Genomic DNA, 27908 nt, shown 5'->3' with positions numbered 1-27908 from the left:
AGGAAGACGGTTATTCGATTGATTTTAGCATTTTTATGCTTTAATCATAAGGCAGAGATACATGAATATTTGCGCACGGATTAATGCGAGTTAGTGCTGTACTTTTGTTCTTATAGGGAAATTTGATTGGTAAATCGGTATTTACCAAAACCTGAGCCATTCAATCTGTTATCGAGGGATTGTGTTTGTCTTCGGTGATAAATGAAACGTCTTTTCGCTGCAAAATCAAAAGACTGTGTACTAGCCAGCTGATTAGGGGCTGTTCTTTTTGATAATTTGAGAAAAATTGAACGACGTGGGGTCAATTTTGTTTTCGCCTCCCGTTGCGTTCTAAATCAGATACTGAAATCCGGGAGCAAGGCAAGTGCGAAAGTGTTCGTATGATCGTTGGATAGAAAGAAAAGAGAGACTGATAAATGGCTCTGTCCCCCGTGGTCCTCTGAATTCATAGACCAAGTCATTGCAGTTTCCAACGTAACCACCACACTTGACAAACTTAGGACATCCTCGGGTCTTGTCCTTTAACTTCTACAGTAATGTCAGTAGCATTACGGATTTTATAAATAATTTGTGTGTGTGGACAACTTTATTTGCATGATAGAATGTGAAGGAACATTTTTGCAGTGACATAGGCCAGACTCTTTGTTTTTCTTCCATCAGAGTCAAAACAAACACAGAAGAGAATTGGTCCGTCCCATATCAACAGGCGAAGTGACGTTTTGGAGTATCTTGCAATGCTATCGGACCGAGAGCGTATACGTTTAATCTTTCCGCGCTCTAACTCAACGCCGCTCTCCATATAGTGTCGAAGCATCGGAGACTATCATTTCCAATTAAGATATGCAAACGCAACGGATTCCTTCCACTGTTTCAGAAGTAATTTGCATACAAACAATTTAAAGGGGTGAATCTATAATATGATCTCTCTTCTACCAGATTGTAATTACAACAAACGATCCGTCGACGTGATGAGATTTTAACGCCATTTCTTCATTTTCTGCTCCGATTTATTATTCGCCGAACAATTAGAATCATCGGTATTGTCGACTTAGCCTTCATGTTTAAATATCATGGAGATATGGAAAGTGTATTTTCGGTGCTTCTTTCTGTTATATACAGTTTTAGCTTTGTGTTGTGCAGCAGTAGTTGGCGAGTTTTCAGACTGCGGGGAGCGTTGCCTCTGTGACGGTACGAGGGTTGTTTGTGAAAACTCATCTTTACAAACCATACCCGAACATCTACCGGCAAATTTGACATCATTGTAAGTATATGAACGTGTACATATGATAACTGAAAGATATTTTTTTTCCTAAATTCTCATTCTCGCCATGTGGTCGAGATGTTTGATTACAAACTAAACAATTCAATTAATCGGCGCAAATTGCGATCCCGACTCTTTGCCATCAAAAATAGATTTTTGGATGCCTCTGCTCGTATTCTTTACAACATTAAGAAAAAAATTACAAATGGAAAAAAAAAACCACAAAAAACTAATACTAAACGGTGACAGCATGTCTCTACCACACTGCCAAATGTAGGACATGCTTTTTTGACGGGTTACAAAATCTGAAACAACTTGCTTTCACATAGTTATACATGGATACATTGCGCTGTTGTTGTGATTTCAGGATTTTTTGGGGTATAATTTGTCATCTTTGCACATAATTACCTTTCCATTAAGTGTGTGTTGTGAAGGGATTTCAAGTGGTCCTATCGATACGACGTCCCGATATATATATAGTTTGATACCGACAGGTGTCCTGGTCACCAAAAACAATGTCCGATCACCGGGGGGACTCGTTATGTAAAGAAATTGCAGACTTCACCAAGTGACTTTTCAAATTATTGTATTTTTAAGGCAAAGCTCTGAATTAACATACACGTAGTAAATAAAAAGAGCATGAATTATTTTGCAATGTTAATTTCCCTATTCCCCCCCCCCCCCCCCCCCAAAAAAAATAGCATTGAAAATCGTAATTTTATTAATAATTTTTAGGTAGTGTTTTATTCATATGCCTAAAAATAATTTTTTTTGGCGTAACCTTGCAATGGAATGTTACATCATGATAAACGCAGTTGCAATGCGATTCAAAACATAATTTGCCATGTACAAAATACGTTCTACTCGAACAATCGAATTGCGAAACACACGTTTTGAGCGAAATAATCGTGTTACATTAAGAGTTAAAACTAAAAATTTCTAAAACTAACGAGTGTAGAAATCTTCGATTTTAGAATTTAAATCTAACAACTTTAATGTAACAACTTTATTAGGTCGTAATGCGGGGAAACCAGTATGCTACTTAAAGTTGAATGCGGGCAACCAAACACTGTAAAAAGGTGTCATCTTATCAATTTTGAATTTACTGCCTCCTAGTGAATTCAAAATTTACCGTATGGCTGCCGACCTGTTTCCTTAATGAACCCACTTTTTGACCAAGAGCTAAATTATTGTTTATGATGATTTTTGCAACGTCAAAAGAATTTTTTTTTCGTCATCGAAAAAATTTCGATGAAAAACTCATGTGTGTTTATAAACTACACATATACATAAAAGTAGTAAGATACGTGTAACTACAACTTCCTAATTTATAAATATTACTTTACTAAATATACTTTGATATTGCCCAGATAGAAAATGGTTCATAAGTGTTGTATATATTTATTCATGTCATTGAGAGGCAGGCCTTTTTTTTAGATATCAAAAATGAACAGTTTTCTGCCGAGAAACAACATGTCAAAAATATTTTACTTGCTGATAACCCTTGACTTTTAAATTTTGTTGGAGACCTTTTATCTTTGTATGGTTGTTGACATGCTAAATATATACACAGAAGTTTAACGTTTAGGAAACGTTGCCTATTGTACTGGATAAACTTACACCAATGACGCTTCAGAGAAAAAAAAGTCGATCAAAAGTAATGAATTTATTTGTAATATCATTTCTGTTACAGAAAGACGCAACAAGTTACAAAATGAATTGTAACAGCTTTTATTCGTACAACGAAAACTACACGTTAGCGTGTGAACCCAAAGAGAGAGAGAGAGAGAGAGAGAGAGAGAGAGAGAGAGAGAGAGAGAGAGAGAGAGAGAGATTTACCAAAAAGTGTGCAGTTGCAATAACCCTTTTTGGTATTTTATAAAACAGTTCTCATAAAAAATAAAATTAAGGTATTAAGGTATTAGAATTCAATTTATTTCTTTATCTTTTAAACCAACAAAAAACGATCTAGTGTCACGGTTGTCAAGGAACATGTTTGCGAAAAGATTAAGGAATTTTCTAAAAATAAATTCCTTTAGAAATATTTCATTCTTTAGCATGTCTTGACCAAATTACATTGCTTGTTTTTAAGAGGGTTATTTCGAATGCATATGTGCGTCATGTTACAGTAGCATTATGAACTCTTATAACTGCATTTTAACTTCTTAATTCAGATTTTAATTTAAAAAAAAAACCAAATAGTTTTTGTTTTCCAACAAGTACAATTTTAATTTTCCACAAACGTATTGCTATTACCTCATATTTTTCCGAACCTACAAAGAGCAAAACGGTTTTCTCTAATGTTTTCGATCCAAGCAAAAAAAGTAAATTGAAGTAACAATGTTCATTTTAGAAAGATTTTTTTTTCCATATATGGTAAAAGTTAGTTCTGTTGCACATTGAAAAAAAAAAGTTTTAATAGTAAGTCCATGCATATATGTAATTGTCAGGCACGTAGCATCGTTTTTGAAAGTGGGGGGGCCAGACCCATCCAAAAAATCTTGACAAGCAAAAAAAAAACCCAAATAATAAGGGAAATTTAAAGTTTCCAAAAATCTTCAAAATCCTAATCCGTGGGGGGGGGGGGGGATCAACTATACTTCCCAAAAAAAATTCTTCCCTACCAAAATTTTTTTCTCTCCAAATCATGAAATTCCTAATCCGTGGAGGGGGGGGGGGGGGGGGCGTACCTTCAATTTGACTACTCATTTCCTAATTTTCATATCAATTTCTTACTAACTTCCAAAAAAGTGGGGGGGCCAACTCCATTATAATTCATTTTTTTATATGTAAATTTTGAAAAATCCGTTGCTGCGAGAAAAAGTGGGGGGGCCTGGCCCCCCCTGATGCTACGTGCCTGATTGTTGATAAAAATGAAACGACGGAACTAATATTATTTGAAAAGAGATGCAAAGTGGTAAGAAACAAACAAACAAAGAAACAAACAAAATTTGACAAGGTTGTTAAACGCTATTTGAAGTAAAAAACCCTTTTGTTTATACCATTTATATTCTGTCTGGACTTCTCTGAGTACATAATGGCGTTTTTATCTTTTGTTTGTCGTAAACTATCAGGTCAGCCGAGATTGGACCAGAAATTATGTGCCAAACTTTAATTTACTTTAGACTTGACAATCTCGTTCGTTTTTTCTTTGTGTCCCCTGACGGCTTTTATGCTGGTACTCTAAAAGCGTTTCAGAAGAATTAGTATGGCGTCCTCGTTTCCCCCTTCTATTTGATCACTCTATATAACAATATAACAGCTCTCGTCATCATCATCGTCTGCATTACTTTATGGTGCAACCTTAAAAGACACGTAAGGGCCATCGAGATTATTGCGGAACATCGCTTTAAAAGGTTTCTGGTTTCCGCTTCTATATCCCCCATCTCTCTACCAAAAACAATGATGAAATGCTATATTATCATCGTTTAACTATTCATTTCTTAGTCAAACTCGTCAAAGTAAAAAACGAAAAACTTTATTATGTAAATTTGGAGCACTTATGGTATATATATCAATAGCGTCTCGCAGTTTCTCGTCTACGAGATGTCGTTTCGTTGTTGAAGATCGAGAGTGAGACATTCATGATGATGTATGATGATGGAGAGGGTGACCAACTAATGGGAACCAATCAAATAGATCACGAAGGCATCGCGTGATAGGCAAATAACAGATCATCTTTTAACAAAACGCGTGAAATGGCATAAATAGTTATTAGTAACTGTAAAGGAGGACACTATGCATTTGTGCATGCCATAATTGGAACGTTATCCAGATCAATAATATGCATTTGGTATTTTTTTCACCTTTGAATTTCGACTCTTTACATTTTGATTGCAGAGACATGCCTTTACTTCTTCACTCTCTGTCTTTTCAATTTACGAACTAAAATTAAAACTGAGTGCGAGATATATATTGTCCACAAGCAATTGTGCCTCATGTAAATTTTCCCATGAAATAAACGAAAATTTCACACGAAGCTTTACGTGAAAATCACGTGAAGCTCTTTGCACGGGTATTTCACGTGATATACAGTTAGCTCTGTAACCTTTTTCTGGGTAGTTGAAGACAGACTTAACCTTTTGCCCTTGTATATAAAGACCGTTAACCCCTGAACTCTACCTTGATAACAGAGTCAGCCGACCTTTGACCTGTAAACAAAATCTGCATGTAAAAAAGGCAAAAATCGCATCATCAGCGTAACTGTAGGGGATTTGGAGAGAGAGAGACAGAGACAGACAGACAGACAGACCATACAGTATCCAGCTGGTGGGGGAACTGTACAATGTTCAAATTGCTTGCAATTATAGTTGGATAATCTGAACAAATTTATCTTAACTGTTCCATTAGGATGAGAATAATCTGCGCCCAAATGTCACATACTTTTCCTTCCATCTATTCTGGTAGCCTTAATGCGCGAGATCGGGCTGCACACACAAACACTGGAAATAAAAATGGCTTCAAGAGAATCTCCTGTTTACGTTAATTTGTCCATTTCGACGTTTTATGCTTTTGTCCCCCAAATTGTCTTCATGATCAGAGTTTACATTAGAATAATTACATCGGTACGGGTTTTTCTTTTAATGGCGCGCTATGAATAAACTGCAAAGAAATGTTCTTGGCATCACGTTTTTTCATCACAATATATGTGATACAGATAGAAATCTAAGGAATCGGGGTTTAATGTGGATGATTAAAAGGTTTTTTTGTTTTTTTATTTAAGGGGAAAAAAGGATAAGAATGAATTAGAGCAAACATGATAAATGTGCGGTAATTCCATTTGTTCAATTTTTATTTGTGTGTCGCAAATTTTGTGCAAATGAAGTAAATCTTTATTTATTTTTTTTTTAGATTTTCGATAGTCATTATTTCTGCGTTTTTATTTTTGCGATAAAAAATAATAACGAAAATAGCAGAAAAAAACCCAAAAAAGTAATGACTAAAAACCGCACACTGTTGAAGAATGAGAATTGGTGGTGGCTCACGCTTGCCCTTTTCCGTAACTAATATTTGTGGTTACGGAAATGGCCGAGTCGCCACTTACGATTGACTTAGAGTATTTTCTAACAAATTACATTCTCATGAGCCTGTGAAAAAAATAATTATGTACGAAAATTTAATAAGGAAATTTAATGATTCCATTATATTTTTGCATTAAAACTATGCAGGTTTGAATGATCTACCAAATTTACAAAATATTAATTTTGACTTCCTGTTGACGACTCAGCAATTTTAAGCTGATAGAGATTTAGAACATTGATTTTAAAAACAAATTGGAGGTATATTAGAGCACCGAATACCAATAGATATGGCGATAAGTCGATGGGGTTTATTGTGCATTGAAAAATCAATTTTGAACATATCATAAAAGTACATGAGTATCTAAATTTTTTCAGCATCATAAAATCTTTCTCGTTAAAATTTAGTTTAAAAAAAAAACGTACCCCGATTTTTATTTCTTCAGAGGAAATGATATTGTAAAAGTTATTGATTCATATTAACACTGACAAAAGTTGATATGCATTGTTTGAAACTTGCTCTTTTTATTATTACAAAATGAAGGATGGCATGAAAAGTTAAGAAAACATAATCTGAATAAATGAGAAAATTACTGAATTATCAGATGCTATTTTTTTTTAGCTAAACAACTATGGGCCGATTGCGTCACTGCGCGGATAATGAAAAATGACATGATTGATAAACTACAATTGGATTCTGTTTTTCCTAGAAACCCAACCGTTATTCAATAAACCAAACAAAAATACTGGCATCCTCCATATGCTTAACGACATGTGATATTTGACGAAGTTGGATTTGATGATCTTGCCAGATGAACCCATTCCCTGGGATATTTCAATCATTTCTCCTGCTTGCATTCTTAGTATATCTATATTTAGCATTGTTGAGATCAGTATACAATATGAATAAAATTACCTGTCCTAAAGGTATTTTTTGCAATGACAAAGCATTTACATGTATATCGCATTTTCCCTCATAGAGCGATTTTCGCGAATGCATATGGTTTTAATTTCTGATTATTTTCATTGCAGTTAGGAAATAGGAGTATACAATTAAGTGTTTTTAAAGAAGAAAAATAAGTGTCTGTTCAATTTTGTTTGATATATCAACGGGAAAATGGTGTTTAATTGTGTGCCAAAGGCTTCTTTGATCTGAGAATATGTCACTGGTTTTGGTCGTAGTTTCGAACATGACCAGCGGTGTATACAGTATATTCTGTTCTTTGGTTTCACCGGATGTGATGTTACAGTCATTTTAATGAATTACTGTAACAAGCTTGTCATTCATATAATGAAACCTGTTTATTCTTTGGGCGATTGATGGCCAATACAAAGGATTCTTTGATTGGATACAGCAAAAGAAATACTATTAGTGCAGGGGAATTTTGGCCTCTCACGAGGCTACAGATGGTCGAAACCATCTTATATATACTTTCGAACAAAGTTTAGTAGAGGTTTGATAATTTTTTTTTAACTTTTTATCTTATGGAATTTAATTAAATTATAATCTAACAGAACTTTTTGGCTTTGCCAATGATTATTAATGCAGTAAATTTTGTAAGCAATCAGGCTCTCTAAATTAGAAACTCGGGCGTTGGTCGCAGTGTATACAAAGTGTCAGGTAATGCCGGAATTAGATTGAATTGCTTTCACTGTTAATCAGAGATTTGCGTTTCGTATCAATATTTCATCGCTTTTTTTTTTTTATAAATAATCTAAAGGAGTCAAGGTATTAAGGGGAATATAATGAGGAAAAAGTGAGTATAGCTCGAGACTTCTGAAGCCTTTGTAAATAAGGGATATGATTTGACAAGAAAGGCGCAAAATTAGGACCAAAATTCCTACTATGATATATTGTTATACTTTCATGTTAAATACTGAAATCTGATTGGTTAAGACGCAGTTAATAATATTTTCTATTACCCTCAGCGTTAGCAACGCACTTAGCAACGGGTAACATTAAAAAATGTTACATGCGCGAAAATTATGCGCGTACGGTTCGCTGTAGAATTCACGTTATTCCTATATAAAAGCAGTAAAATTTTCTTAAAAATTAAGACATTCAGTATAACAAAATAAATAGTGCCTGTTTGGGAGGATAACAGTTGAAATTGACACCCCTCGAAAACCATTGTCAACCTCCGCTTCGCGTCGGTTGACAATGGTTTTCTCGGGTTGTCAATTTCAACTGTTACCCTCCCAAACAGGCACTATTTATATACTAGTACTCATACAAGTTAACGGTTTCTGATAACCAAACGCACGTCCTCGTATACCTAGATTTTGGGTGTGCTCCTCTCTGCTTATTGCGTTTTGTAACCTCTTCATTCACCCTTGAAACTGCAATTACTATAGTAATTGTACATGTATTAGTACAATATTTATCATAGACACACATCACAAGAACAATTACAATTCTACATGCATTGCACACGTATGTATTGACGAAAAAGCTAGAAATGAAGCATTATATATTTTTTAGCATGTTTCCCAGTCAATATAGGCTTTGGTCTGAGATTATCTACTTGCGCTACAAGTTTCTCGGCGTCAGGGTTTTAACATAGAGCACCAGTTTATGATAACAATCGGATAAAAGATAATTGACCACAGCATTTTAAAAGCATATCAAACTACTTTTATGCAAATTTATAATATTCTTACGTAACTTCCCACGAATGACTGGTTTAAATGTATTCAATAACAAACATTGGAACCGGGATCGAACCAAATTGATTTGGGAACAGTTGTCGCTTACTGAGATTTTCTTGCATGCTATCACTTCATTGAAATAAAAAAAATGTCATATGCCAGATATTTCCGTCTCAATATGCCAGACAAATTTTATCAGTGGATAAGTGAGTGAATCCGTAAAAACTACATATTTCACAAAAATTAATGATGACGAATTTCTGTCTTTCAAGGGATGAAGATACACATATCTCAAAATAATATTGTATGAAGTTTTATTGATAAATCTTTTGGTTATTTTTTTTAACCAAAAAAAAAAAAAACCCAGATGAAATTGCTACAAAATTTAATGTAGTTTTGATGTAGGGTAAACGCAAACGGAAATATTCTATTTTTGCGATTTGGGACAAAGTTTTTCCATTAAATTCAATATAGTCACGTGTTTTATATTGCCAATGGTTTTGTGTTACTATAAGGGGTGTTCAAAAGAATTGCGGTTCTTGATTTAATCAAGTTGCCACATTTCTAGTTGCAGTTTTTCCATCCATTCACCAAAAAAAAAAACTATTTTCAGAGATATCGAGCTTAAATAGAAAGCACTGATATTGTCATTGCGTCGTAGGATCTTTTTCCGTGGAAATTTAGATCTTTTGATAATATTTTCATCATTCCAAAAGCTTTCTAGCTCGGCTTTGTTTTCAAATATTTTGTATCTCTCTTTTATATCATTACCTCTATGGATCTTAATTTTGTTACACGCAGTTAACAGAAATATAAACACAAAAGGAAAAGGATAGACTTGTAAAAAGTCTTGTTGTGAATTTTCAGACAGTGCGACATTTTTTGACATTTAAAAATTGATAAATTTTAGGAAAGCAACGTTTTCGTACGGCCGGACTTATGTATTTTGTAAACAACCATTGATACATTGGGTTGTTGTTTGAACTTCATACGTCATGTCCGAACACATTTCTTTGACGTAATCAAGACTTTACTGGTGCCGGAGAGAGGCTTGAAGTCTTTGTCTGTACAAAAACTGCGGCGATCATTTCTTCGCTAAGAGGTCTTTAACGGTCATTTTTTCAAAAAAAATAATTCTTTAGGAGTTCTATGTCTATAATTTTCAACATCATCTTTTGAGTTCAAAAATTATTTTTTTTTCAAGAAGTTTATTATTAACCCTCACTGTTTCGCGATAACAGTCTAGTTTTTGTTGTTTGATTAAAAGTCTCGTATTGATTGTCTGCAAGGAATTGTGACGTGACGTCATGTCCAGATCAGAAATAATATGAGATTTTAAATGCCCAATTAAAAACAGAATAAGCATTCCTGATGCAGTGTTGACCTAAAATAATCTTTTAAAAAAAACACATGCCATGTAGGCTGACAGACATATTTTCCCAATATCGGCTAAATTTTGCCAAAGACCAAAATTTAATTTGAGCAGTAACTATTAATGCTAATTCAAAAAACTTCTAGTGCATATTAACATGGAGTATCAAGTCAATTTAAGTAATGAATGATATCTTCATTTCCTGTAAAATTAAAGAAGTTCTATTCATGTTTCTTTTAACTGTTTCCCTGCATGCTAAGTGCTCAGTGAATTCTGCTACTTAATCCTCCTACTTGGGCAATTACGTCTGTATATATATATTCAATTTTCTTTCTTAATAGTTATATCCGTCGAATTGCTATAGTATTAATATAGATAACAACATAGAATAAGGGATGGTTCCATCACCAGCGGATTAAAGTAAATAGTTGTTTAAGTAATTCATTAATTAAGTGTTTTATGAAAAGTTTTTTATTTAGGTTTTTCTGTTTTGGACTGGGTTTTTTATTAGCTCATTTCCTAAGATAAACAAAATGGTAATGTTTTAAAAAAAGCCCACCGAATCTGTGGCTTTCGAGTACACTCCAAGAAAAACAAGAAAATGTTCAACAACATATTTTTGCTATAAATCGTAACATTAAATAACATTACAAACGATCGCACAAATTTTATGTTCTTCATAAAGCCGCGTTTAACAGGAAGTCTTTAGATTTAAAGCAGCACCAACATTGCGTTCATTCTACGTACAACTCTAAATTTAGCAAAATCCCATAAATCCACCAACATTTGACATTAAAAGAGTTTTTCACGCAAACCGATGCTCATTTTTCCTCAGTTAAGAGAGCTGGATGTCCATTTTTGTACTATAATAATCTCCTTCAGGAGAAGAGCTCTGTAAAAAAAAAAATGTAGGAAAACAGTCTGATTTTAACCTTAATTTTGTTACAAAATAATAGTTTGTGGTGGCCAAATATATCATATTAGATCTAACGGATAATTTGTTTACAATCCGACATTGAGCTTCTTAATTTAAGGGCGCTCTTTCCAAATTTATTGTTTCTGAATAATATTCTTGGTGGTCAGCAATTAACCATAAGATCTGCCTAGCTTAAACATTAACAAACAGTATTTTTGGCTATAAAATATTATTTAGTGAAGAAAAAATCCAAATATTTGGGATTAAAAATTTGAGCATTACACGATATTACACTCTTTAAAGGGGCATGGTCACGATTTTGGTCAAATTCTATTTTTCTGTTTTAATTATTTACAATGCTTTAGAAATGCATTTCCACTGACTAAATGAAATTGGAGAGTCAGTAGTGAAGTTATAAGCAAGATACAGGGCTCACAATTCTCTGTCATGTTAACAAGGCTCGTGCCCTGTTTTGTTTTGTTCAATATACCGGTAAAAGTTCTTTTTTAAGCTGATTTTTCCATCTTATTATTCAATCTAAACATAAATAAACATATCTTAACGTTTATTACATTCATTTTGGGTCTAACACTGGAGTTTTCACTTCAACGTTCAAAATGTAAACAAAAGCTTTGTTTACATAGCAAAGAATTGCAAGCTCTGTAACTCGCTTCTAACTCAACGAATGACACTTAAATTTTGGTTGCCTATTAAAAAATGCCTTACTGAAGCTTTGTAAACATTAAAATCGGGAAAATAATTTTTGACCAAAATCGTGACCATGCCCCTTTAAATGGAGATCTCCAGAGGTAAATATTTTTAAAAACATTTAACTTGAAGATTCATGCGGGATATGAAGGTGGCAACATTGCGTAAAAAATACATAACCCGCGTTTATTTTTTCTGCAATGTTCGCTATCTTCATAACCCGCAAGAATCATCAATGAAAGCATTTAATTGTTTATATTTACATATTTCTTTTAACAAATCAATAAATTGATTGTCAAAAGAAAGTAACAAAAACAGCTAAATCGTCTTTTATGGGAATTTGAGTCTGACATCATGATTATTTCGTGCAGTTCGTGATTTTTCTTATGTCGCTGTAGATTTTGACCAATCGATACAAGGGACGTGTAGATTTCAGTCCGGTCAGTTTCCTGGCAGTTTCAGTCGCTGTGGGTTTCGACCAATCGATAAAGGGGGCTTGAGGTTTCAGTAATTAACTAAAAGTTTCCGTAAGAAATAGAGGGAATCATACTTGGTTGATGTAAATCCGGCATGCATGTATAAAGGTTGTCTTTTTCATTTTGTCGACGGCGTCAATTTGTACGTACACTCACTGTACGAGTACATTCTTCCATCGGTACATACGGTACCAAGTACCTGTATACAAATTCCTTTATCTCAGACTATCGTTAAAACACCGGGTTTACCAGGATGTGTAATTTTTTTTTTCAGTTTTGTTGTTGCAATTCAAAATGCAAAATGTTTCAATCTCATTTTAGGAGAAAACCTTCAATTTCATATCTTGTTAAATGATAGGATTTACATCAACAAAACAAATTAAAAACAATAATTAAGATCATCTAAATCATGCAAAAAAACTAAGATACAACATTTTATGCATTGATAAAAGATCGTAATACATGTACTTTATATGTTGAAATGACAACAATGGTAAATAGGAAATTAAAAAACGATATAACACTATATAACTGTAAAACCGTTGTGGGTCGACAGGATAATTGTGTATACTAGTACTTGATACATGTTACTTAGTAAAAGTTAGAATAGTAAAAACGTATTCATTCGATGAAATGTTTCATACTTTAGATCTTTTATCGGGACCAGCATCAAAGTCCTTTCAAAGAACTCTTTTAGGAAATATCCTGATGTTCGTTACTTGTAAGTATCATTTTGAATCTACAATCATTATATTAATTTCGCCTCCATTTTGTCGTCGTCGCCGTCATCATCGTCATCATCATCATCATCATCATCATCATCATCATCATCATCATCATCATCATCATCATCATCATCAGTTTTGATATTAGAAATTCATTGTATTTTATAATTTATACTGTCTGTCTCTGTCCGTCTGCATCTCTCTCTCTCTCTCTCTCTCTCTCTCTCTCTCTCTCTCTCTCTCTCTCTCTCTCTCTCTCTCTCTCTCTCTCTCTCTCTCTCTCTCTCTCTCTCATACGAAACTAACTTTTTCGTCTTTTACTCTCACCAGAAGTTTTACGGACCGTGACCTTCCATGCAGACTAGAGTCCATAGAGCCGGGAGCGTTCAAGGGATTACCTCATCTAAAAGGGATGTAAGTGTTGTCATTGATTTAGGACACGTTCAGTCTTCGGTATACACGCTTCGTGTTCATAAATTCAGTAAGCAATATGCGCACTTAAACAATCACTCCGCAGATTTTTTCATCCTAATTTAAGATCAACAGATGATTCAATAGTGTAGGCACGTACATTGCTGCTTAGGGACAATTGTTTGTAGCTAAATAAATAGATGCACACCGCGGCGCGTCACAAACTCCACCGTTGGAGTTTCACAATCCTTTCAGCTTCCTCAAAAACCCCAGTCCAATCAGAAATCATAATCTAAATCAAATGTATTTACAAGCACTTAACCTGATCATTTCTCCCACAACTCTTTTAATTGGACTTAATTAAATCAGTGAAGTTTCTATACTTTTGTCCTTGACATGCGATATACCGGGACATAGGTCTAATAAATCCCGGCAATTCTGTAAGTTACATAGCCCAACGAGAAATCTAAATTAAAAACATACTTTGTAAATTCGCCCCTTTGTTTAACGATACGAAGTACAAGTTTCGTAAAAAAAAAAAAAGCAAATTAACAAATTACATTGCACGATGAGCAGTTTTGTGGGCGAAGGATAAATAAGACTGGTAGTTTATTTACTACAAGTTTGCTGTTAATGTAAAATCAGGAAGTGAAAGGTACTATAATAATAACCATGCTGTAATCAATAATTAAATTCCAGATTTCCTCGTAACATGGAACTTATCGGATATTGTCTGGTAATTCGGTAGCTTAATTATAAATCAGGATATTGAACCGCAAATTATAAATCAAATGAAGTCGCACCATAACAACAAAACACTGACCCAAAGTTTATTTATCTTGAATTATTTCTGTACTTCACAATTTTTTTATGATCATCTACGATTACAAAACATATTCTATGTACATGTTATTATACATGTACTTAATTGATTCTTTTGTCATGACCGTCTGTAGAACCCTTTTAACAAGAGCTTGGACTTTGAGTGGTTGTGTCAAACTGCAATGTGCTTAACGTAGGCCTGTCTATTTCATCGCTGGCTACGCAGCCATGGCTCTTTGAAATGGACACAATCTGTCTGGCTTTTGAACTAAAACTTCACAACTGTGTATATTTCACTTGACACTTGACGCAAGAAATAGATAGCTACATCCTACCGAAAGTCCAAGGTCTTGTTAAAATGGTTCTAAGATGACGGTACATACGGTGCACAATGTATACGTGTAATTATTTCACATATATTTTGTACATTTGAGACGACTTTGCTAACAGCAAACAGCTTATGCTGGTTAAAATGACCAGTCAAGTTCGAATAATAATCCGAAAAAGCAAAGGTCTTACTTGAATACACTTGAAAGCAAGTATAGGCGTTTCACTTTTTTTTATTGCATGCCAAACCTTATCATAAAAATATTGAAAAAAAATATTGTTTTTTTTTCTCATAAATTGTCTTTATCCTTTTTCCGAAAGTTGCTTATCACCATGCGAAGATATTTAATACATTCATTAATTTTCAAAAACCGAACCTTTGAATCAACTTCTCGTGAATTCATTTGATATTTTATCCTCTCAAATCGGTCACGAGGAACAGAAACGGAAATCTTTTGAATCAATACATTTTTTGAATTAATTCATCTTGAGTGCATTAAGTTAATATTTCATCACCCGAAAAAAATTGAGTCAAAGAAAATCGGCCATATATGCTGGGCTGCACGGAGAAAAAATACGTTCCCATTAATTGTATTCAGCGTTGTCTTGGTATCTATTATCTTTTTTATGATATATTTGTTATGAATGTTATTCATAGGACCATTAATAACAATAAGACTGGTAGAGTTTTTGTTTTCTTTCAGAAAGGGCATGCTATCTTTCAGTTAGTTTTTGGTGATTTTATTATTATTTTTTTTTGCACTCGTTGCTTTTGTTAGCATTTACATTAATCTCAGAATTCGATACAAAAAATATCAACTTACTTTGAATTCAGGCTATATGCAAAGTCAATCTTATATTTATTTTATTAAGTCAGCAAATATCACTGCTTATCAAGCAGTATGAAATTATTGATACCAATCGAACGCTCTTATGATATAACGCTAGTAAATGAACTGCCATTTGCCAGCTCCCTTTGGTAAAAGGATCGACGTTAACGTTGTTACTACAAATATTTAAAAAAAAGAAGAAGAAAAATAATGATCCCATTAGCCGTTGAAGGAGCATAACATATATTACAACTATTGCTCATCTAGATGTCATTTTATAATCACCGATTCAATTAAAGTAAGACAGCTGCTTTTTCAACATGAGAAAGCAAACTGAATAATGTTCTACTTTTGATTTTGATATTATAACCATAATTCATTTACAGAGCATGGCAGTTTCTACATAAATAAAAAAAAAAAACCCTCGACTCTTTGCGTTTAATGAAGTAAAACAAGGGAAATTAATACTTCCGCGTTGACTAGCTGTCATGTTCTTCAATAGATGTAGTATGGCCTCAAAATGGACGATTTCAGTTGATGATGATGACACACGAAGCGTTTTACCACTAATTCAATACGCTCGTTGAGATGTTATTATAAATGACACCGCAAAATCAGAATCATGACACGGGCCGCACATTTTGCAATAAAGTTGCCACAATCCGTGAACTAGATTTCAGTTCCAGAGAGAGGACATGATTGAATTTCAACACAATTATATTACTGCAAAGCTGCTTTAACCCGCTTGGTATCTTGTAATTGAATTAAGAGAGCCCAGTTAACGTCGCGAAGAAAGAACGGGACATTGCAGATTCTTTTGATTTTTCGAATCAAAATGATAATAAAAGTCACTAGATCAGATTCTAAACGAAAACCCGCAGTGCGCGGGGACGGGGATAGATGGGTCAAAGCTGGGCCTTAACGGACTGCATTCTTTTTTTTCTTTTGTGTGTATTCCCAGGAGTCTTTATTAACCTTCGTTTTATTAATTTATATTGGAAATAAATAGAAATTCACTTACATACAATAATTTGATTTGGGAGCACATCACAAATTCCCTAGTAGTACTGAAATCTTGTTACCCTTTTTTTGCGACATACGCCCTGATAGGTTTATTACTACAGATACAGTTTTATGACTATATTTGTTTTTGAAAGTTATTTTTCTGCAGAAATAAAAATGAATCATATTCAGAAATAAAAATAAATAATATTGTGGTTCGAAAATGCAGACATCGACACTTAAAGTTATATAGATTGATAACGTCGAAAATTGTTTTTACGGAGAAGAAAAAAAATAGATCAATCCATTATACACAATCAGTAGATGCAAAGTTTGATTTTACCAACGTTGTTTGTTCTCGAACACTCCCAAACCGATATTCGCCTGGAAATCCAAAGGTTTCCTTTTCTTTGTGTTTTTCTCTAACCGATTATCCGTCATTTTCTGACTCAATCTGTCCCCAAAAAATCGCACAGAAAAACAATGATAAATGGCCTGTAATTTCTGACAATTTTTGTCAACTTTCTCGGTTTTTTTTAGGGGGGGGGGTCATTAAAACTTGCTAATGAACTAAAAGTTATTGGCAACGTCTCATGATAGAGAGAGAGAATGACATCAGTCGATGATTGGAGAAGCTATCATAAGTTAGGGACTCTTAGTGGCACAAACCATAATGTGAGAGATGAAGACGTTTTCTACATTCTAAGACTTCCTTTGAGAGCTGTAGCTCAGCGCTAGTTGAGGGGGGAAATTGGTAAAAATTAAAAGGGAAAGGTTGGGATCAATAATTTAAGCCTTCATTAAATTCCACCGCCCGTTCGCTGACAAATCACTACCTACACAGAGAAAAAGATTACATAATACCCACCATATATCTGCAGTACTTTTTCTCTTGTTTGTTCTGTAACAAGTCTTTACAGAGCCCCTTTTTTTGATAAAATTAAAGATTGGTAAAAAGATTCAAGTTGGAATAATTAAACGTTTCACCTTTTTCAGCTAGGAACAAGTGGGTAATGGTTATAAGACACTTAGTGCACGTGATAGTAATGTGAACACAGGTATATCACAATCAAAATGCAATTACCGTTTTGAAATTTTCAAATTGCACGATAGATGACCATTAAAATCATTTTCAAAATTCTCATATATGTAAATTTTGGTTACAAACTTATGACCTTCCGATCGGTGGCTGATGCTATTAAGACATTGTGTTACGCTATTAAACTTCAAGATTTGGGATAGAAAAACAGTTACTGTTATTTTGCATTGTTGAGTTTTGAAAGACATAGCACCCCACACAGTATGGAGGTGGCCCATACATCCTTAATTTGTGCATGTTGATTGGCATATTTTTTTTAAAAACACTGGAAGTGAAACAGAAGCAGTTATAACAGAGGCATTTTAAAACCACAAACCACAAACGAATTTAATTCTTATTGTCATTCTTAATTTCGGCGTTTATATCCAGCTTAATGTTTCATCAACACGCAAATATGACAATGTTAACATTAATTTTGTTGAGCATCCCATGAGAGCAAGGCCTTTTTTTTTTCTTGGCAACTTAAGGGTCATTTGCCGTGGTTTCTTTTTCATCTTTTCTTCGACCAGGGTGAAGGACATTGCAATCAACTCCTATTATGTATTTGCGTGCATTGAATAAAAAACAGTTCCAGGTGTAAAATGAAATATACAATCATTTAGTTTGTGAAACATTTTGATATTTTGGTTACCGACCAAGATATGCCACAAACTAGTATTCAGTGACCCTTATCTGTTTGTGTATATATGATAAATAGAATTGGAGATTATTCACTCTGTGTACTATTTAAATATTATACTGAATTTGGATTTATAAAATTATGATTCTTGTTTTGATATTGAAAAAAAAAAAACCAAAATGGAAAAATCAATCAAATAGAAAGTCTATGGTTAAAGGATCATCAGGATTTTCCTTAAAAATATATCATAATTCATTGTTTGTTAAAGAAAAAAAAATTAGACAAGCTTTAAGTAAACGGAGTTCCTTCAGAAGACTACGCAATATACAATATACATTCTGTGCTTAAAGCATAAGCAACGTTGTCCATAAAATGCACCTTTTTGGGGATCGGAATCCATCGCTTGGTCGCGTGTAAAAGAGCCAAAATTAATCAAAGAAAACCTAAATTAACTCTTATTTACTGAGAGTTCCTTCATCAACAAAAGCGACTCACTTTGACAGACGTTGGCCCTCCCGAGAGTTCCTTCGAAGATATTAATATTAACAGCTGATTTAATCTAACCAACATTGTCATAAAAATCGTAATATGCTCATCAAAACATGAAGGCAATGCATCTGGGGGCATAATCTCATCATTGGTTTGTTTATATGGCAATGCAATGCATTTAAAGGCGTTGTCCAAAAGATGCATTGATTAACGAGCAAGTATCACCTTTGTCATTTACCAATTTGCATTAATTTTTGGTTAAAAAATTACCTATAGGGATATATCATCTCACTTCTTGTACATTTTCTGGCCAAGTTATATTGCCTTTTTTATGGCTTACGGCCATCTAGTTGCCGGATAATCTTTACGGCAAAGAGTTCAGTTATCTGAACATACGCGACAAAAAATAGTTCTATTCGAATGTTGCATAGTTAACTGTTTGTTGTTCATAATAAATATCTTTAGGCAAGATTATATTTTCCATATGTTATTTTTACTTATGTTATCGTAACCAATATGAATTGACCTTATTTAAATAAACTCGAAATCTAACGCGAATGAATATTAAGTGCAGTGTTTTCCCTAGGCCGTTTTTGCATAGAGGTATACTGGCCCCCGCCATGCATCACACAGTGCCGCCATGCTTTCCGCTATGCATACTTACATGTATTATAAGCAAAAAATCTTTTCCCAATTCTTTCAGATCCTAAAAGTGATAAGTAAATGTAAAGTTGTCGTTATTTCGTTCAATCTTCATAAAAACGTTTGCACCCGCAGAGAGCGTCGCTAACTTCGATCGACATCGATCTCAGCAAGGGGGAAAGTGTTTAACGGTTAAAGGACTGTACTTATGATTGAGATATATTAAAACTGGGATTATAAATCGGTAATAAATGCATAAATTGAGGGGCAATTACTACTTGTTTTAATATAATGTGCCTTCTTCGACACCTCCGCCATTATCGAATGTTGGGGATTTTCCAAGATCTAAAAATAGCACAATGTTCCCTCGATGGAGTTACCTTGGTTGTGCTATGATTGATCTGTTTATTTGTCGTAAAAATATTGGAAACTTAAGACCAAATGTACTCAAATAAGAAAACAATATACAGTTAAGCTTGATTGCAAGTCATATACGAAAGCGATGTCACATTACTATAACATAGAAACATCGTATAGCATGGTATAGTATGCCTCTGAAATTGACTGTGTACACATGTCATGTGAAGAGAAACTGACTGCAAAGTTATAGTGCAGTAATTAATTTTAATTAAATTTGGTATCAAAACAAGTTTGCTGTAATTGCTAGTTCTGCCTGTTTCTTGCCCCCCCCCCCCCCCCCCCCTCCAAAGAGTTTATCTCTGTACAAAGGGAAAAAAATAAAACAGAAGGTGTTATAACTGCCTTGTGAATCTATATTTCTTATAAAAGCTTGTGAAGGTCAGCCTCTTAAAAAAGTAGAAAAAAAACCAGAAAAATATGAATAAATATACATTTATGAAATTCAAATAAAATGGAATAATACTTGTTGGTGTAGATTTTACGAGAATTCATTAATAATAGTACATAACATGCAGTACATTTCATCATTTGATTATATTATTTTTACGCACAATGATTTCGCACTGGCTGTTGCGCTGTTACGCCGCACCGTGCACCAACTCTCGCGCAAGTTCATAGTGCGTAGGAATACAAGGTATACTGATATTTGAGAGCATGTTGGTTTTTAGTGTTTTTGTGTCCTATATCGTTGAATGAATTTACAGTTAATGTACTTCAGTCATTGGATATTGGAGTTTGAGTCTCACATCATCATAATTATTTCATGCAGTCTATGATTTTCCTAAAAGCAATGGTGGTTTCAACCAATTGATAAAAGAGGCGTCTAGATTTCAATCATGTCTATTTCGGTCACTAAGGGTCGACCAATCAACAAATGGGGCATGTTGATATCGGTCCTGTTAGTTTCTATAGATCTATGAATTACATGTAGTTAGTTACTTTCTATAGAGCTATAAATAAACTAAAGTTTCCGTAAGAAATAGAGGGAATCATACTCGATCCATATCAAACCCGTAAGCCATTATGGCCCTTCAGGCCTTTGATTATCTACAGGATAATGGGAATAAAGGTTCAGGGAAAGTTCGTTGGACGTTATGTGCATGACAATATATAATCATATTTGATTAATCAACACATCTAACATTTCAGTTTATTCTTTCTTTTTATACTATAGGCATGCTCGTGCATTTTGCAAGTTTAGCCTCTATATAATGTATGTTTCATATGAAACCGTGTAATCATACATTATATAGTCAGTGAGTGAATCAGCAAATAATAATCGGCACACAATATTATTATGATACAAGTATTATGAAATTAATAATCTCAATGTGATACTAGTATATAGTTTTGTTTTGTGATTACATGTACATAGCAATGATAGGCTGTTCTAAAAGAACAATATTGATCGAGAATGTTATCATTATCGAACACGTATTGTCCCCATACAGTAGTGTCTGCAAAAATGATCAAAATTAATGTTTTTTTTTTATTATTTTCAGGAAATCCCGCTGCAAAATAAGATTATATTCAGCATGGAATATCGTTTATTTTTTTCAAGCAGGAATGAATGAAATTCAAAACACCACGACCTAATTAACAAGCAATATCTGAGAACGTGAATAATTACTCCTTCAGTTTTCAAGAAATAAATATGAATTGTGTTTAAAAAATATTATTTTCAATGGTCATTGGACCATGCAAAATATGAATTGCAATCAGTTAATCAACAGCGCAAGACTATTACTAAATTTATGTAGTTTTACAATAACACTTCATTGTAACTCACTGATAACCCCCCCCCCCCCAAAAAAAAATACCAACCTCTCTAACCATCTTAATTAGAAATAAAGAAAAATCACCAAGCTTAAAAACAAAAACTTCTACATATCTGTTACATACTCTCGAAAAAAAAGGACGGAACATTGTTTAATGGTGAATTGATTTTATTTTTTCAGAACAATCGGCGGCTGCGAAAAACTTCGTAACATCGGCGGCGGTGTCTTCACCCAGTTCCAGTCCTTGGAAACTATGTACGTCGCTAAGTGAATTTTCAGACAAATAGTTTACAAATACTTTATTGTATGCATACATTGTATATGTGGAACAGAAATTAAAATAAATTGTAATAATGCAAAATCTTGAATTTATAAGAAAATGTTAATTTTGAACTCAGTGTTCAAGATATTTTAATCAAAATTGCTTTGATTTTAATTTTTTTTAAATGTTTCATTCATTTTTAAAATAAATCTTTGTTTTTCAGAGACATGTTTAGAAATGGGATCACAGACATCCCGGATTTCAGCGCATTTTCAACTCTTTACGCTTCCGGATGGATGGAACGCATGTACGTATAAATAACCACGGATTTCTCTTTCTATAAAAAGGAATTAATCCTGACTAACATCTCTCAAGAGAACAAATAAAGGTTCCATTAATAGATTATTTTCTTGAACCAACCGAAAAATCATTCGATGTTCAGGGGAATTAAATTAAATCTTTTTCGGCAAACGCTAAATTTATCGAATTGATACATAGATAGCGCCTAGCGACCGGTAGTTTGTGTAGTAAATTTCCGTGTGAAAATGTGAACCAATATATCCGCAGCTATACTTGATATCAAAATGAATAAATATTATTTTTTTAGTTTAAATATTTACATTTTTACGTGTGCTTATTTTTCAGAGTGATAAGGGAAAATAGCCATATTACAGATATTCGGAAGGACACTTTTTCCGGAGTAAAAACACTTGAGCTGTAAGATTCATAGATTAAGTATTAAAACTGTTTCATCGATGACTTTTTTCTTTTTGCTGTTCCTTGAAGAATTACTTGAAAGAAATTTACTGGTTAATTCCTATGTATGATTTTATTTTTCCGTCAATTTATTTCTTCTGACACAATCGATCATTATACGTGTGTAATGAAATCCCTTACGCCATCAAATAGATAAGCTTCTTATAATGAAGAATAATTAGATATATGAATTTAATTGTTTTTCAGTAATAACAAAACGTTTACTCTAATTTTCCTTTCCCACTGGTGTATATCATTATGATTGGATTTTAGAAAAGAAAGATTCTTTCATTAAAATTTAGTTTTGAATTACCCATCGTAAAATTCTGTCATTGATTTTCAGACGTCTTAAAGGAAGCAATCTAGGTAGCATCAGAAATGGCGCCTTTAAGAATGCAAACATATACAAACTGTAAGTTAGTTATTTTTAAAAAAGAGTTTGGGAGGCAACATTTGGTTGTGACTTTTAATACTCTCAGGACTTTGATTTTACAGAGATCTTCTGGACAACACGCGTCTCAAACTACTGGAGGACAACGCCTTTGCCGGAATCAATGGATTGAAGTACTTGTAAGTAGCAGCTATTTAAGTACACGTGGTATTTATGAATTTACAAAATTAAAAACTGTCTAATCTAACATCTTTTTTTTTCGTATATGATTCAATATTTCTTATTGGTTTGCTTATGTTACAATTTGCTCAAGAGGGATTTGTCTCCACCTCTTGAAGTAAAATTTAATATCTCATGACGAATTAAATCAATAAAAATTATTTAAGTTCGACACTGCCACGCAGACACACTATCATAGTATTATCAGAAGAAATTGGTAATTAGAAAATACTTCTACTGGTATATATTTGCGGAATATGTCTAATATGCTGTATACTATTTATATACATTATATTTTTCTTTTCACAGAGACCTCTCGAACACAGCGATCACGAATCTCCCAACCAGTGGTTTAACGAACATCGAGACACTGGTTATTCGAGAGACGAAGACTCTTCGAACATTCCCAGCAGTTGTTCGATTTAACAAACTCATTCGAGCGGAACTCACTTATCCACATCATTGCTGTGCGTTTAAAAATCCAGAAAAACAGTACCCAACTGAATGGGAAGATTTCCGGCGCCGAGTGGAGAGGGAGTGTTCGAGAACCACAACCAGCGCCCTCCCAACAGTTCCAACAACCACCACCCCTTCAGATCTCTTTGAAATGTTCCAACCGCAAAAGAAGATGGCGGATAGGAGAGTCAAACGAGATTCTATCTTTGATGATTTGACACGTCAGGACATTCTGTTCAAGAACGAGTCCGTCTACAGATGGGCGCCTAGTCTAGATATGGGTAAAGGAAACGGATTTGGAGACATTGTCAACTCGTCGAATGTTGACGAAAACACTATAGACAGACCAACGCAAGGAGGGAGTTTTGTGACGTTTACCATTCCGACCAACTCCACTGGATACCAGTCACAAGTGTTGTGTGGGGAAGTGGTTTTCAGGCACCGGAAAGTGGAGTGCACGCCTGTCCCCGATGCTTTCAATCCGTGCGAGGATGTCATGGGCTCGGAATGGCTTCGAATATTCGTTTGGCTGGTGGTGTGGGCGACTCTGATAGGCAACATCATCGTCCTTGTTGTCTTGCTGTCGAATCGCAAGAAAATGACGGTTACAAAGTTCCTCATGTGCAACTTGGCGTTTGCAGACTTCTTAATGGGTGTATATCTATTGCTGTTGGCAGCCATAGATATCCACAGCCTTGGTGAATATTTCAACTTCGCCATAGCATGGCAGAACGAAGGAGGGTGTCAGACAGCGGGGTTCTTAACAGTGTTTTCATCAGAGTTATCTGTCTTTACGCTCACAGTCATCACGATGGAGCGATGGTATGCCATCAGCCACGCCATCCATCTGACCAAGCGGCTTAAGCTTCGGCAGTCATGCGTGGTCATGGCAGTCGGGTGGTTGTACGCTGTGGTGATGGCTTTGCTGCCTCTGGTCGGTATAAACGGTTATGGCAACGTCAGCGTGTGTTTACCTATGGACGTCACCAAAACAGGTGACGTTGTTTACGTCATATCTCTGTTAGTGTTGAATGGATTAGCTTTTATCGTGATTTGCATGTGTTATATCAACATGTATTGCCGTGTTCGAGGAAACGATTCCACTCTTTCTCAGAGTTCTGACACCAGAATTGCAAAGAGGATGGCCACATTGATTTTCACGAATTTCATTTGCTGGGCCCCAATCGCATTTTTCGGAATAACCGCTGCGGCAGGCTGGCCCCTAATAGACGTGTCCAACTCCAAAATTCTTCTTGTGTTCTTTTATCCGTTAAACTCATGTGCGAATCCTTATTTGTACGTGATAATCACGAAACAATTTCGTAAGGATACCATATTGTTGTTGGCGAAATATGGAATGTGTACGGAGAGGGCGAATCGATGTAAAGGAACTGTTACTCATTCTAAAACTCTTACAAATTCCAGAAAGAACAGTTTAGCTGTACATTCTGTTATTCATCCGACCAATAACTGCGTGGCACATTCCAATGACGTCATCCCGAAAGAAAATGGCGTCACCCATGATCCAGACACTCACGAACTGAGCATAATTCAGCACGTTTCCCCAATAAAGGATAAAAGTGTGAGAATGTTATGGAAGATGCAGCGTTCGTTTTCCAATTCAATTTCTAGTGAGAATCAAACTGAGAAAAAGCTAGATTCCACACAGTTTTACGATATCTATAATAACACATCTCGTTTAAAAGAAGAAGAAACGGGTTCAACATTTGGTCTACAAAACCAGTCGTGCTCAGAATCGGTAGACTCTAACATCTCCCATATAAACAAATACCACACTACACAAGAAACCAATAGTAATAATTTTAGTTTGAATTTGAATTCCAGTGACCCCGTGATTAATTCACTTGACCCGGAAGTTGTGTCATGTAATGGCGACCTCCAAGAGGAACGCTCTAGTGATGAGGCGTCCGTAGAAACCGCCAAGTATTTAGACTGCTACAAATCTCTTGTGGCTGGAAATTCTTCCAGCGTGGGCTTAAAATTAGATGACCATTATTCGCGAAAGTCCTCGATAGGGAGTACTTTGAGTCAATATGATGAAAACAGTACTTTGAATTAAGGAGCGGATACCCGACAGTTACCAGGGTGTTCAATTTAAACGCTTTATCAAAAAAAAATACGCGCCTATTGCTTACATGTGAACACTTGAAATAGGATAAAAATGAGGTGTTTATACTTAAGTTATTTCGTACAGATTACGTGTTGTATTGTGGCTTTTTATAAAGGTTTCTTGGTAAGTTATCATTATATACAGGTATGGGTTTTAATTTACACATATTATGTTAAGGCGCCAAAGGGCATCCCAATGATGATATGAATATTACACAGGTAAATTGTTGTGGTTTGGTTTATATAAGTATTATCTACTGTACAAATTATTGTTACATGTATATAAATGAAAAGTTTAATTTTGACGTTATAATAAACTGCATTTTGTTTCTCGAATAACTGTTGCATACTTTTTTAAATTCTGCATTGAAAGGGGAGTAACCAATGCTCAAAAGTCTATTAATAACCAAATTCTTTATAGACAGATGGGAAAACATATAGAGTATTGTGCTTAAATCTTATGTCTGTCCACTTCTTTTACAAAGTATATTTACCCTTTCGTTATTTTCATTTTCTGGTGTTCGATGGCTGAAGTCAGTGCCAATGTAAAGTCTGAGAAATAAAACGTTCATATATAAATTCATGTAAATCCACCAAGTAAATATCCCTCTATACCTCAAAAAATCTATTGGAATTCATAAATAAATTGACAAGATTGAAAACTACGCGATTTTCACTAACCCGCATATATAAATTTTCGGATTGCTTTCAAATACATTGTTTAGCTATTTTTAAAAAATATTTTTACATTGATGTCCTTTTGCACTTTTGATGTTGACTTTTCGTTAATTACTTCTTGATCGATCGACACTAAAGCTACATGGAAAGCACGCGCTCCACGGACCTGCACGAACTGACCTAACGTCCAAGTCGTGGTACAATGTAGTTACCATGGAAACCAAAAAAAAATTTAAAGAATGTCTTTTCAATGTAATGTCTGATCGACATTATAATTATGTTTACATTTACCTTTACTCACTTTTATACATAGATAATTGATTAAATGATTCAGAATTAGATGTAAATAAAAACAATAAGATGCTTTCTTTGGCGTTTCATCATCTTTCCGAGTCAAGGGTTTCTGATCCGCTCCGCTCAATATAAATCGGAGCGGATCAGAAACCCTTGACTTGGGGAAGATGGTGTTTCATACGGACAATGAAAATAGTGATCATTGCAGAATTGTTTTGACTTGACACGATAACGCAGTTTTTATATGTACAAGACTTTTTTTTCTGCGATGATAGCTACTTGTACCTTCATGTAGAACTACAGTACCCTTATAAAGCACTAAAGAAAGCATTCTATTGTCTGCGCCATCAGCAAATATCTTTCATAACGGAAATTAATAAATCACCCAAAGCTTTATTTCAGAATTAAATGTTAAGACTATTAGGAAAGGTTCTACATGTAAGGGTAAACCAAATTTATTGTCTCGTGACATTCAAGCAGATAGAAAGACACGATTATAATACTTGGTTTGCAGTACATATATACTTTACAGGGCGTAGTCACTTTTACCGCATTTTGGTGTAATTTACCCCATACGTTGTAGTGTTAAATCATTTAATTACATTTTACTTCTATAACTTGACATTTACTACCGTGATTTACGTGGAAAGTTAAAAACATTTGCCCCGGAACAAAACAAATTGTGAGATGAATAATAATTCCTGGCTAGTATATCTTATTTTATTACATACTTAGTAATAAATACAGGTTTTTGGCATATGTGATACAGATGACATCACAAACCTTATATTGACCTCCAGGGCTGATACAGGTTATCAGCCCTAGGGCTGATACGGATCCGTATCACACCCCTTGCGGAACTCCTCTCCTTTTTTCCTTTTGGCATTTGTGCATGTTTACAGACGAAAAACAAAATATATGTTACATCAACATTTTTTTAAGCAGTTGAGAACTTCAAATGCTTGCAAATGTTTTGGAGCAGTTAACTTTTAAAACCTTAGGAAATTCCAGTTCTGTAGTTACGTTTGTTAAAACAATTAGATCACATATTTTTATCTAATACATGTACAGACTATTTTCAAGTAATATTTAAAATCAATGTGTTCATGTTGAACCGCCCTCGGGCTGATATTGGCGTCTCGGGCTGATACTGGCTGT

At 34.4% G+C, this 27908-nt stretch overlaps 1 protein-coding gene across 1 annotated transcript; it reads left to right on the top strand.

Moving 5' to 3' along the window:
• Positions 1–77: 77 nt before the first annotated feature.
• Positions 78–25967, top strand: LOC105329517 (follicle-stimulating hormone receptor). The gene is made up of 9 exons (XM_011430798.4): positions 78–1261; positions 13050–13121; positions 13456–13539; positions 21745–21819; positions 22050–22133; positions 22472–22543; positions 22926–22994; positions 23078–23152; positions 23502–25967. Exons 1-9 carry the CDS (start codon positions 1071–1073, stop codon positions 25726–25728), a joined length of 2949 nt encoding a protein of 982 aa, XP_011429100.3. The 5' UTR covers positions 78–1070; the 3' UTR covers positions 25729–25967.
• The last annotated feature ends 1941 nt before the right edge of the window (positions 25968–27908 follow it).

The sequence above is a fragment of the Magallana gigas genome, chromosome 6, assembly GCF_963853765.1.
Source record: "Magallana gigas chromosome 6, xbMagGiga1.1, whole genome shotgun sequence".
In the NCBI taxonomy this organism is placed as follows: Eukaryota; Metazoa; Mollusca; class Bivalvia; order Ostreida; family Ostreidae; genus Magallana; species Magallana gigas.
Note: the sequence above shows the minus strand (reverse complement) of the source record. Positions and strands in the feature narration are given on the sequence as shown.

Coding starts and splice junctions, on each gene's coding strand:
- LOC105329517 (XM_011430798.4), top strand. CDS start 1,071: ATGGAGATATGGAAAGTGTATTTTCGGTGCTTCTTTCTGTTATATACA. Junction 1,262..13,049: donor CCGGCAAATTTGACATCATT/GTAAGTATATGA, acceptor TTCATACTTTAG/ATCTTTTATCGGGACCAGCA. Junction 13,122..13,455: donor TATCCTGATGTTCGTTACTT/GTAAGTATCATT, acceptor TACTCTCACCAG/AAGTTTTACGGACCGTGACC.